General features: G+C 41.9%; 1 protein-coding gene across 1 annotated transcript in view; it reads right to left on the reverse strand.

Moving 5' to 3' along the window:
- Positions 1 to 2285: 2285 nt before the first annotated feature.
- PNOC (prepronociceptin) overlaps positions 2286 to 13451 on the reverse strand; it is a 63400-nt gene continuing 52234 nt past the window's right edge. Inside the window, exons 3-4 of the mRNA XM_001382013.5 lie at positions 10308 to 10802; positions 2286 to 2732 (exon numbers count right to left, since the gene is read on the reverse strand). Coding sequence (XP_001382050.2) covers positions 10356 to 10802 — 447 coding nt within the window. The 3' untranslated portion in view covers positions 2286 to 2732; positions 10308 to 10355. The remainder of the gene's footprint in view (positions 2733 to 10307; positions 10803 to 13451) is intronic.

Below are 13451 nucleotides of genomic sequence, written 5' to 3' on the forward strand. Positions count from 1 at the left end.
GTATAGGTAGGGCAAGGCTGTCTGCCTCAAGGGGGCCTTCTGAAGCTCTGGGAAGTCTACAAAATAGCAGAAACTTTCTGTATCCTCAATGCTTTCCCAGCCAGGGAGTCTCAGCTTGCTGGAACTGGAGGCCCAGATGGCACTTTTCCCCCAAAGCAGCTCATACTTTGCCTTGGGGGTGGGCCTGGGGGCTTATGCTTGCCTCTTCTCCTTTTCATCCCTTTCTTAGGGGCCCTAGGCAAGGAGAACTTAGCCAGGTAACTGTCTGGATGAGGACAGGAGCTTCCCCTTCAGGAGTAGAGAGGGCACCAAGGAAAGTCACATCACTCCTCTGTGTCAGTCTTTGACTTTCTTTGAGGGGGAAGAAGCTGTGATTGAATGGATGTCTCACACCCTCTCAGAAACACCATCCCTGAGCCATATTTGTCTTTTGCCACTGAGGCTTGGGGCAATGGAAGAAGAGAAGCTGGGATGGGTATAGTGTGTGTCTATAGGAGTGCTTGTTCTGATCCGGCAGAGTCCCCGATAGGTAAATAACCAGGAAACACACAATCCCACTTCCCTTCCATTCTCCCTATGAACACACAGGCCTACCTAGAAACGTCCCCCTCTTCCCTCCACCGTCTCTTCTGGTTATCTTCTCAACATGAAGGGGAGGGTTGAGAATTTCTTCTTCCCTACATCTTGGGGACTGGAATGAACATGGTACTCCCTGCTCACTGCCTCCTCCCACTCCTTTTTTTTTTTTTTAAATAAAAACCCTTACCTTCTGTCTTGAAGTCAATACTGTGTATTGGCTCCAAGGCAGAAGAGCGGTAAGGGCTAGGCAGTGGGGGTCAAGTGACTTGCCCAGGGTCACATAGCTGGGAAGTGTCTGAGGCCAGATTTGAACCTAGGACGCCTCCTCCCACTTCTGAAGAAGTCTTAAATGAAATCCAGTTATCTTATTCATTCCCCCAAATTATCTCACAAGCTACAAGACACACATCATCAGTATAAAGTCACAGGGTCATAGATTTAAAGCTATAGGAACCTCAGAGGCCATCATCAGTCTTCCTTTTTCAGATGAAGAAATTCATGCCCAGAAAAAGTGAAGTCATAAGTGGTAGAACCAAGTTTTTGGATTCAGGTCTTGGGACTCCCAGTCCCGTGAATGACCTTTCCAGTGGACTCTTCATTTACCAGTTGAGTATTACTCTGTTTCTTAACTCTAGTGTTGCCCTCTTGCTTATCTGTTCTCTCTTTCACCTTCTACTCTGATGCTTCTCAGCTTTGCCTTCTTATTTCCCCAAGTCCCTTGATCTTTTTATTTTTTAATTTATTTTTATTTTTTTTGTCCCTTGATCTTAAAAGACATTACAGTTTATAAAGCTTTGCTCTCTGACATTTTTTCTCTTGCCCCTGGAAAGAATTCTTTCTCCCTCATTTCATCTTCCTCCCTCATTTCATCTTCTTCCCTCATTTCATCTCTCCAGTTCCTGAGAGTAGAGTGATGGAGCTGCTTGTGTAAAGAAAGGGGAGGGAACAAAGCATTTATTAAAGGTCTACTATGTGCCACAGACTGTGCATCTCAAGTCAGATAATATTCATAAATAATGGCCTCTTCAGCAAATCTTTTTTAATATAGCAGCTAGGTGGCCCTGGGGCAGGAAGATTAAAGTTAAAATCCAGTATTAAATCCCTATTAGCTGTGGGAACTTGGGCCACCTCAGGTTCCGCAGCTATAAAATGGGAATAATCTCTCAGCGTTCTTGTGAGAATCAAAAGAGATGATATTTATAGAGCTTAGCTCAGTGCCTGGCAAATAGTAAATGCCATATAAATGCTAGCTATTATTCTTATTGTTATTCTTATTACCTCATAGGACTAGTTTAAGGATCAAATAAAATGATATTTGTAAAGTGCCTGGAGCATAATAAACGCTACATGAACGCTACTTATTATTGTTGGTGGTGGTGTTGTAGGGTGGTTGTGAAGGTCAAAGAGTTCATATTTATAAAGCATTTAACACAGTGCCTGACACAAAATAGGGTCTAAATAGGCCCATTCTCTTCCCTCTTTTTTAAGAGCAGATTTAAAATTTAAACAGCAGATTTGCAACCTGCCCCCACTCCCATAACCAATGGGGATATGTGACGCATTTGAGTATAACCAGCACCGCTGTGGTGATGCAGACACTGCAAAATCCAAAACCTAAGGACCAATCTTTCACACTTGTTAGGCAGCACGAGCTGCTCTATTGCTCACCGAAATTCCGCAAAAACAGCAAACTCATGTAATAACCATTTGCTCTGTAGATGTTTAATGCAGAAACATTTGTTGGAAACAATGAAAAAGAACAAATCTTTTAACAAACAAGTGATGGTAGCGGCAGGTCAGAATCCCAGGCTTGGACTAGATCGGCCACACTTTACCCACCTTCCCCCAAGGAGAGGCAGGCTGGGAGGGGACAGGACAGGGCAGAGCCACATCCATGTTTCGACTTGATCCTCTTTTTAGGAATTACAAAAATATGCTTCTCCCGAGGGATGAAGGCAGCAGGGATGCTCATGAAAAACAGACATAGCGAACCGAACCATGGTGGCACCTGCTGGCTCAGGGAGCAGAGAAGTTGATCCAGACCCCCCATCAAGGGCCTGCAGGATGACCGGAGCTGTGGGGATGAAGGAGTCCCGATTCCCTGCAGTTGGTCTGGGGCTGGAGACATGCTGTGTGTGGGAACACTCGGACACCTGAGGAGGCCAGACAGAAATGATTGGAATGACAAGTTCAACAGGCGTGCTGACCTTTCATGAGGTTTAGAAAAGGAAGGGACCAACCCTCTCGTTTTACAGAGGAGGAAACTGATGGGGAAGGAATGTGCCCTAGTTAGGAAGGAGCAGGGGTCAGATGCCAAACCCAGATCTAGCAATACCATGTGGCTACTTATATATACCTGTTCTGGGTTGTCTTTCATCGAGCTTCACTGGAAATCCAGGAAAAGAAAATGTGTGTGTGTGTGTGTGTGTGTGTGTGTGTGTGTGTGAGTGTGTGTGAGTGTGAGAGTGTGTGAGTGTGAGAGTGTGTGTGTAAGAAGGCTTACCTTAACCAGTTCACACATCTTTGACCCCATTCCCACGTGTTCTGAGTTTCCTTCCAAATAGGTATTGTAGATGGCGGTATACATGGTAGGATGATAACCAGAAAGGCCTCTTCCTTCCCTTATCCAAACTCTACATCCCACTCTCACTTTGTTGCCACTGTGCCTATATTCCTACCATTAGAAATTAATTCTTTTGGACTAATTATTTCCCTCTCCCTTCATTCTTCTTTAAAGTGCTAATATCTCCTGGAAGGGATAACCGTGAGGTCACTAATCATTGTGATTAAATTAGTTTATTCGTTTGTTGTCCTCTGTAATGAGGGACCAGGACAGGGGAATACATAAAGAAGATAAATTCTGCTTATTTCACGATATTATCCAGGGCTAGCCCTGCCTGTTGTTAGGCTCCTTGGCCCTGCCCCTTCAACACCCCAAGTCTTTTATACTCTACTGAGTGAGTTAGCTCCATCTTCTCTCCTTCCTGCATCCTCACTCTCCAATCTTAGTCATTCTGATGGACACAAGGCTCCTAGCATCTGGATTATGTAGGGTCAGTTTAGGGTCAGTTTTTTAGCCCTATGCCATACTGGATACAGAGAAAGCGCTTCTGAATGTGTATGTGTTTGGGTGTGTATGGCAGGGCATAACTCATTGGGATTTATGATCCAAGCTGTTCTTAAATCATAAATACTTCAGGAGAGAAGAGATGAATAACAGTGGGAGAGAGAGGAGAGACCTGTAGCTGGGCAGTAAGTCAACCTGCTAATGGTTTCCATAAGAACAAGACTTCTATAGAAACCCAGGCAGGCAAAGCAAGTTGATGATCCGGTGATAACTACTCAACTGAAGGTTGGACTGCCCTGAGTGTGATCGTTTCTAGGACATGAGTGCTTGACTTGTGGCCCGGGAATTTGTTTTTAAAAATTACATTGAGTGTCCTTTATAATCATGTACTTTATTTTATTCATAAGAATTCTATTAACCCGAGAAAGGATTTGTAAAGATCACTAGACTGCCAAAGGAATCTATGGCAACAAACAAGGTTAAGAACCCTTGCCTTGGAGAAGAGTGCAGCGCTAGGGCAGGAAATAATCACCACAGCAGCTGCAGCAAGGCAACAAGGGCAAAGTCAGGATGTCTTACCCTTCCCCCGGTTATTTCCTGTTTACTCCATTATTGTAGGGTTAGGTAGAAATGAGTGAGGAGTCTTGGAGTTGGTAGGACCTTGGAAATCAACCAGTCTAACCTCCCACCCAGCTGCTGGATCCTGGAAGATTGTTTGCCAGGTTGTGTTGGAGCCAGCTTGAACTGGCTAAGGAAAGACAACTGTCAAAGTTTCAAATCAGCAAATACTACAAATCAGGGTTTGATTTATTATTTTGCTAATTGTCTGGATTTAAGAAAGTGATGGAAAAAGATTACTAATACATGATGAAACTTTAAAATGTACAATGGGATAAATTACAGACATACACATACGTGTATATATATATATATATATATATATATACTTACATATATGCTTGTGTATATGTGTATAGACAAATATAGGGATAGATGAGGCTGAAGATCTTTCCTTCCTACTCTAGGAAGCGCACCTGCAATCTCAGGACTATGTTATCTGTCCAGGAAAGTAGAGTCAGAGTGATGGAGTGTGGTTGCAATGTGGAGGAACTGCCTGGTGGTTGATGATCTTTGCCTTCTCAGGTCTAAGCAGAGATGAAGGGTAGGGTTTGGGCAATAGAATGGACAGAGGGGACCATCTTGTTTTGAAGGGTATTGTGTGTCTCTGTAAAGTATTATTAATAACAAAAACTCTTATTTATGAAAAGAACAGGTAGATTTAGGTATAATTATAGTAACATCTGGCAAAAGTTGCCAGCTCTATTCTGATTCTTCAGTGTTGCTAAGTTAAAGGTCTAGGGTAATTTGCACAGCTTTGTTGCTAATTATCTATGGAAAGGAATTAATTTTCCTTCATCCAAATACCAAATGGGTTTTGATGAGTTTTATCTGAGGAAAAGGAAAATTGTCAAAAAGAAATAATTTGGCAGTAGGGATTTTTGCTTTGCTGGCTAGGCTTCACTATGGTCTTGAGTAACAAAAGGGCTGAAATAGACCCTAATAGTCATCAGTCTACAAAGGAATAATAGACATTTCCTTTGAGAAAGAAGTCTCAGATGATAAAGACTGACTCAATGGAGAAGTCTAGAAGAAGATGACAGCAGCAAGTCATCAAAGGTTTTTTACTAAGGGAAATTTCTCTGTCTCTGTCTCTGTCTCTGTCTCTGTCTCTTGGTCTCTGTCTCTGTCTGTCTGTCTGTCTGCTTGTCTGTCTGTCTGTCTCTTTCTCTCTCTCTCTCTCTCTCTCCTTGGTAAGATTTTTTCCAGATTAGGATTATGGGGGCAGCTGGGTAGCTCAGTGGATTGAGAGCCAGGCCTAGAGATGGGAGGTCCTAGGTTCAAATCTGGCCTCAGACACTTCCCTGCTGTATGACCCTGGGCAAGTCACTTAACCTCCATTGCCTAGCCCTTACCACTCTTCTGCCTTGAAACCAATACACAGTATTGATTCCAAGACAGAAGGTAAGGGTTTAAAAAAAAAAAAGATTAGGATGAGCAAATCGCCTTCAAATCCTTCATGTCCCCAGTGTTACCTAGTGCCAGCCACATGCAAATTACCCAGGAGTTTCACTTAGCAATTCTAAGAAGCCAGAGTGAATTTGAAAACCTTTGTCTTGCATTCTTGCAGTTATATACCCAGGTCCATATATTTATTTATATATATATATTTATAGATATAGATATATATATTTATGTCCATTGTATTTAAATAGTGTTTGGATCTTTACAACAACTTTGTCTTTAAGTAGGCATGATTATTCCCATTTTATAGATGAGAAAACTGAGATTCATAAAGGATAAATGATATATGGAAGGTCAGACAACTAATAAAATAGTCCCTAAAAGAGTCACATAAAATAGAACTAGAAAACAAGTCTCTTGAACTTTGTTTTTTGATTCTTGCTCCAAGATTCTTGCCACAAATCGAATCTATCTTTTTCTTCTTTTGGGATATATTTATGAATTATTTGCCAACTACTCAAGTTTTTTATCTGTAAAAGGAGAGGATTGGAATAGGAGCCCTCTGAGGTCCCTTTCCAGCTTTAAATATATGATTCTAGAGAGCAAACTGTGTGCTTAAAGAATGTATGTGTATCCATAGCCAAGCTTGTGTTACAGAAAATTTGCGCTATATCTATGTAGAAATAAATATAGACCCTGGGTCCAGTAAGGAAAGAGAGCTATGTGGAAGCTGAGGTTGCTTAAGTCTGGAACGCTGAGTCCTCACACTCAGTTTTCCCAGGTTTCCTATCAGAAAAATCCCGTGTATATTTTTCTCTCTGGTATTTTGTATTAGTACGTATTTGTGAGTGTGCAGTTCATGCATGTGTTTGTGATGCAGAAAGTTGCACGGAGGGGCTGGGAGTACGAGCGCTTGCTAGGTGGGGCATGGGCTATTTGGGTGTGCTTTTCAAATATGGACTTTAGGACTGCTAAAGATTCTGTTATATTAGATCCAAGGTCTAGCTCTTGAATTTTTGGCCGCTCCGGTTTGCATTTCAGAGGAAGTATAATTAAAAATTGAGCTTAGATTTTCTCTGCATTAGGTATGTAATGATATAATCCTATCTACTTTGCTTCCAACCCAGCTTATTGGATAATGCCATGTATTGTGGTGCTCTCTGGCTCCAGATTGGGAGTACTTTGTATTGTGAAAGCAGACTGAAATGCTCTCTTGCTCCCTTCCCCTTTGAGAAATCTTAGATGAACATTGAACATTTTCCTAGTCCAAAGCTAGTCCAGTCTAACAAAGAAATCCAGATCAATCAATTCTGAAACAAAGTACGACTCCCCTCTCTCTGGTCGGCCCAGAAAGAGCTCCTCACGTGAAATAATTGGAGCCGTGATCAGAGAAGGGCAAGGGGCTCTTGACTGAACCCCCTTGACCAATGAGAGTAGTGATCCTCCTAGGAGAATGATGACTTCTGCTAATAAAAGTTAGGTGTGTACTGACCAGCTAGAAGGGAGAATCCTTAAAGAGGATGATCAGACAGATTGAAAACTTTCTGGAAAATGATTCTACAAAGGTGGGTAAAAGGTTAAGCAACTCTAGTTCTATCTGACAAAGCAAAGTATTCATTGATCCCTTATCTAAAGTTGATGCCTTTGCTCTCAACTGAAATATTGCTTGTTCAAGAATCCTATAGGGGGCATCTAGAAGGTTCAGTGGATTGAGAGCCAGGCCCAGAGACGGGAGGTCCTGGGTTCAAATTTGACCTCAATTACTTCCTCCTGGGCAAGTCACTCAACCCCCCATTGTCTAGCCCTTACTTCTCTTCTGTCTTGGAACCAAAACATAGTATTGATTCTAAGACCAAAGGTAAGGATTTAAAAAAAACCCAAAAGAATTCTATCAATTGTGATTTTGAAATTACTTATGGAGAGACATATCTAAGGGCATGAAGGAACTCTATCAGTCTGGACATTTCTCTCTCAAGTAGAACAATGCCTGAACTTATCATAATTATAAATTAATAGATTATATTATTAAGAAATCTATTAGGAAATAAAATATACATTAATGTGTCATATTAATAAATACAATCATAATTCATAAAAATTCTTTCTGGTAGGCTTATGCCTACAATAAGGAATAGAGTATTAATATATTTTTCTTTGACAGTATACTTCCAAAGGAAAATAGAAAACAGAAAAGCAGATCCCCCTCCCAATCCCTGGGAAATTGGATTCCCCCAAACCTGGTATGACAGCAAGCCGTAATATTTAGGGTTTCCTAATAATATGAGTTAAACTGCATTCAATTACAGGAGAGGGAGCTATATTGGAGTGCAGAAATTGACCTTGAGCTATAAGCCTTTCAATGAAGCTCCAATTTAAAAAAAGACCTTGTGGTGGTCTGAAAGGATGGATCATCCAGGAGATTTGAAAGATTTGCTGAACCCTGACTGTACACATTGCACAAACAAATTATACTGTGAACTTTTGCCTAGGGAAAAATAGAACTCTTTCTCCTTAATCATATCATGAATTCAAAAGGATAACTCCAAGAGAGAATATGTACAGGTAGTGAATTCAGGGGTCAGGAATTAGTCAGACACTTGACTTGGCGGGGTGGATGGGGGGGAGCTACCTTGGCAGGCATTAGTCTTAGAACAGTTTAGTACCTAAGGCTACATTTGGAAATGTTTTTGTTTGCTGATAAGCATGCCCTTGGGCAAATAGCTACATAGGTTGGCCCCAGATACTGAGAATCTTAGAGAGCTAATAAAGACAAACACAGGTAAAGGCATTTAGAAAGGGGGTTATTGGCAAACCAGATGCCAAGTGACCTCTGATTTGTGATCACTGGAATAAGCAAAACAAGAAAATGCAAAGTGAGACTTTCTGATTTTGAGAATCTTGTTGGGGGGCCTTTGATGTATGATGGAATCATTTCCCATGCAAGCAGGGATTTTTCTGTTTGTTTGTTTTAGGACTGGATGCCCTAGAGCAGCATTGGTGAAGAATTGGCATGGGTGCCCAGCTGGCACTCAGGGAGCTGCTCCAGCACTTAGGAAGGTGCTCCATTCCCCCTCTTCCCAGTGCCTGAGGACATTTTTTGCATGCTTCACCCCTCTGTCCAGTCCCCCAAAGCGAGCACTTCCTCCCTCGGCTCTCTGAGGTAATGTATGTGTGGGGGCTCATAGGCAGCTTGAAGTTGCAGTTTGGGCACCCAAACTTGAAAACCTTCACCAACACCGCCCTAGAGAGCTCTTCAAATTTTGTGCAGGGATGATCTGGCCACTTCAAGTTAGACATAAACATATGCAAATGAATAGACTCCCACACTTTTATTTGTTTTGGAAGAATGCTAGGTTATAAGGATAGAGTGGGGAGGAGAAACAGCTATGTATTTTGCAAATGACTCCAGAGTTATAATATGCTATGGAAATTGGTTTTGTAGTTTCAATAAAAAAAAAAAAACTGAAACATTTTTAGGGGCAGGTAGGTGGCCTAGTGAATTGAGAACCAGGACTAGAGATGAGAAGTCTTGAGTTCAAATGTGACCTCAGACACTTCCTAGCTGTGTGACCCTGGGCAAGTCACTTGACCCCCATTGCCTAGCCCTTACCATTCTTCTGCCTTGGAACCAATACACAGCATTGATTCTAACACAGAAGGTAAGAGTTAAAATTTTTTTTTTCAAATTGATTAGTTATTGAATATACACCTATGTAGCTAGACACATATACTTGTAGATGGGAATGGATCAAGAGGAAGAGAGAACAAGAAAAGACAGAATTAGGAAGAAGCAGGGAACTAGGGGAGGACAGACAAGAAGGAAAAAGCACAAATTGGGAAGGAGCGAGAAACTTAGCTGGGAAGAGAGGAGCTCAACAATCCACCAAACCCATACCCACTTATCCAGGATACACTGGAGAAACTGAACACAGACCCTCGAAACCCAGGCCAGTGACCTACATCAAGAAGTTAGTCCTGATCTGTGAAGAGGCTGGACAGACACTTTAGGGAAGAAAAAGAAGCCGGTCTAACTATGGGTCCTGGCATGAGAGGTCTAATGGTTTCCATGGAGACCAGTGTCCTTGAGAGATTGGGCTGGGGAGGGGAGGATCATAGGCTGAAGAACTGCACGTGTTCTATGAGGGAAAGGTAGTAAAAACATTACCACAGTCACCAGACCTCTTCAGGGAAAATCAGGGGGGTTCCAGCTAATGGCCCCTCAGAGACGGAGTCTCCAAGGGAAAGGTGAGCCAAATGGTAGCTATGGTAACTGGATATGGAGAATTGGTCCACTATTAACAGTCCCCATAGTAACTTAACTCCTAGAGAGAAACAGGAATGAATTTACCTAACTGAGTATCATTATCCCCATAGTAACCAGGCTCCAAATGGGAGCGGTAAAATCAAGGGCCAGGTCCAAAAAACTCTTGGATTCTTAAAGGAAGGTTGGGCCTCCTAAGTCCCCAGATCAACCAGGCTCCACCAGAAAGATGGCTGGATCCCCTAGCCCCCATGGGAGTCAAGCTCTTTAGGGAGGGGGTAAAAGGGAGGGGTTTCCAGGACGATGGGAGTGACAATAGTCAAATGAATGAATTTGATGCCTCCATCTGTTCCCACAGTGGGTTAATGCCCAACTCACTCATGGGTTGAAGTGGACGGTGCAGCTGGGAGAGACCTCCCCTTCGGGCTACACATTGCTGTTCTGACGCAGGTTGCGGCCAGGAGCCAGGCCATGACGTTGGTGTTCACTGGCATGCATGCTCATGACTAGGTACTGCCTCATAAATTCACTGAATCGCTTTTGGTTGGCCAACTTCCGGGCAGATTTCCGGGCTCCAGTGAAGCCCCCAAACCGTTTCTGCAACTTCTTCTGCATCTCCTCTCCTGCCTCACCCAAGCCTTCTGCTGCCTCTTCTTCCTGGGCTTGGTACAGGCTTCTGACGCGGGACACACGGTTCTTGGGCTCCATCTGGCTCAGGCCCTGTACCTCCATCACCTGTGGCTGGTAAACGGACGCCATGGCCTCATCCTTGCTGGCCAGGCTGAGCTGCCAGGGTCCCTTATTCATGGCCTTGGTGCAAGGGGCCCAGAAGGGGCTGAGGAAGACTTGCCCTTCACAGTCTGTGATGCATTCCTGGAGAGGGATGGAGGTAGAGAAGAAAAAGAGAAGGAACTCTTATTAACTCAAAGACAATTGGGGAGGGGTGGGACAAACCCTCTTTATTAAGACAGGCATTTCTACTATGTCTAAGTATTGGCAAATTACTTGATGCCAGTTTTCTCCAGAATCACTTACTAAATTCTGGAGATTAGACCCAACTCCTAGAGCTGGGTTCCTTAATCTTTTTCTTAACCAGTCTGGTGAAACCCAGCAACCTCTTTTCTGAAGAATGTTTTTAAATGAATAAAATAAAATATACAGGATAACAAAGGAAACCCATTTTATTGATATAAAGATATAATTTTCCCTGCAATCAAGTTCACGTACCACTTAAAATCTATTCTGGGATCTGTAAGGATAATTTAGGGTTGTGACCTAATCTAAATTTAATTTTTGGTAGCCAGGGGATATCCCAAATAAAATACCCAAGTCAGTTTGGAAATCTATGGTGATTTAATCAATATAGGGAAGAAATTAAGGAGAAGAGAGAGGGAGAGAGTATAGGATTTCTCCTGCCTGGCCTGTGCCAGGGGGAATTCAAAATCCTCCACCACAAGGTTTCTGAAGATGAGAGGCTTCTAAGTGGATAGTGTTTGGAGGTAATAGAGAAAGAATCAGCCTAAACTCCGAGAGATCTCAGAGAAGGCACCTCACCGAACTAGGTTACTAGGCTTCCGCCAGTATGGGATCAAGGAAAAGTCACAGCTAAAAACCAGACAATAGCAGCCACCATGCCAAGATGCTGACCCGCTCAGTCAGCTGCCGCCAGCCACCTCTCCACCATCAAAGAGGTCCGAGAGAGGAAGTGACGCGAAATATATAGATGGTTTTACATCACTTTCCTGCATCTCACATGTACCAATGATATCTTAGGTTTGACTTAGGACAGCCCAGGGGTCTGTCAGTTGTTTCTGACACATGTCTATCATAGACCATCCTCCTAAATACTTAATCCTTAAGTATGCATGTAGACATTCCTGATTTTGTTAGACTAAGTAGGGTGGAGTAATCTAAAGTTCACAATTTCCTTATTTTTGTTAGACTAATTAGGGTGGAGTAATCTAAAGTTCACAGATCCCAGGCTATGAATCCTTATGCTCAAGGGTCAAACTGAAGGAATAGCGACTGATTTGATCATTGGGCACTATGTTCCTAGCACACAGCCTGGACATATTTTGGGGAGGACAAATTGATCTTAAAACGCATAGAGGGAGCAGCTGGGTAGCTCAGTAGATTGGGAACCAGACCTAGAGATGGGAGGTCCTAGGTTAAAATCTTACATCAGACATTTCCTAGCTGAGCAAGTCACTTAACTCCCATTGCCTAGCCCTTACCACTCTTCTGCCTTGGAACCAATACACAATATTGATTCTAAGACAGAAGGTAAAGGTTTTAAAAAAATTGTAGAACATTATTTTTGGACCCATAATTCTATTGCTTGAAATATATCCTAGAAAGAATTAATAATAGCAATTAATTTAATACTTAGCAATTAAAACAATTTCCATTTATATAACAATACACAAATTATGCTCACAACAATCCAGTGAAGTGGGTGTTGTTATTTTCTCCACCTTACATGAGTAAATTGAGGCTGAGAGATATTATTGGACTTGCCTAGAGACAAATAATTACTGTCTAAGGTAGGATTCAAACGCAGGTCTTCCTGATTTCAAATCTACCTCTATCCTCTATATTATATGTAGCTGCCTCATAGTACATAACATAAAGCAAAACAAAAACAAGACAATAATCTGTACAATGATGTTCATAGCAGCATACTTTTATATATGTATATATTTATATAGACATATGTATATATATACACACATATATATATATGTGTGTGTGTAATTGCAAAAAAAAAAAGACCCTGGAAATAGCCTAAATGTCTAATAATAAGAATCTCTTTAAATAAATTGTGGTACGTTAATACAATAGAATGCTGTAATGCCATTAAGACCAACCAGTATGAAGAATACCAAGAAACCTGGCAGGGACTAAGAAATAATGAAAAGGGAAAAGCGGATTCAGAAGAATAGCATACATGCTCATTGCAACCGTATAAAGTGAAAGGCAAATGAAAAGAAAGTAAGAAAGAATCTTAAAGAGGACTTCCAGGAATGAGGGTCCCTGAACAATTGCTGTGCTATGCATGTATTGAAATTCATGTGAATGTCATTACCAAACAATCCTCATATTGGTATTCAATGCTTAGCTTTTCATAAAAAAGCACATAGCACAATCCCTTAATGTTTGGGTTTTTTAGAGGCAGAGAGGAGGTGCAGCGGATAGAGGACCTGAGTTTGGAGTTAGGAAGATGTGAGTTCAAATTCCTCCTCAGACCTATACTAGCTAGGAGCCCATATGCACATCATTTAAACCTAGTTTCTTTGTCTATAAAATGGGGCTTAAAAACATATACTTCCTGGATAGGCATTGTGAGGATCAACTGAGGTAGCATTTGTAAAGAGACGTGCAAACTTTAGAGTTGGATAAATGCTATTTTTATTATTTTTTGTTTGTTCTGTAAAGATCAAGGACTTTCTATTGGCTCCTTTTGCTTATGGCACCACGAGAGAAGCATGAGCTAGAGGATGAGATGGTCTGCCTTGGAATGGG

The sequence above is a fragment of the Monodelphis domestica genome, chromosome 1 (assembly GCF_027887165.1).
Source record: "Monodelphis domestica isolate mMonDom1 chromosome 1, mMonDom1.pri, whole genome shotgun sequence".
Lineage (NCBI taxonomy): Eukaryota > Metazoa > Chordata > Mammalia > Didelphimorphia > Didelphidae > Monodelphis > Monodelphis domestica.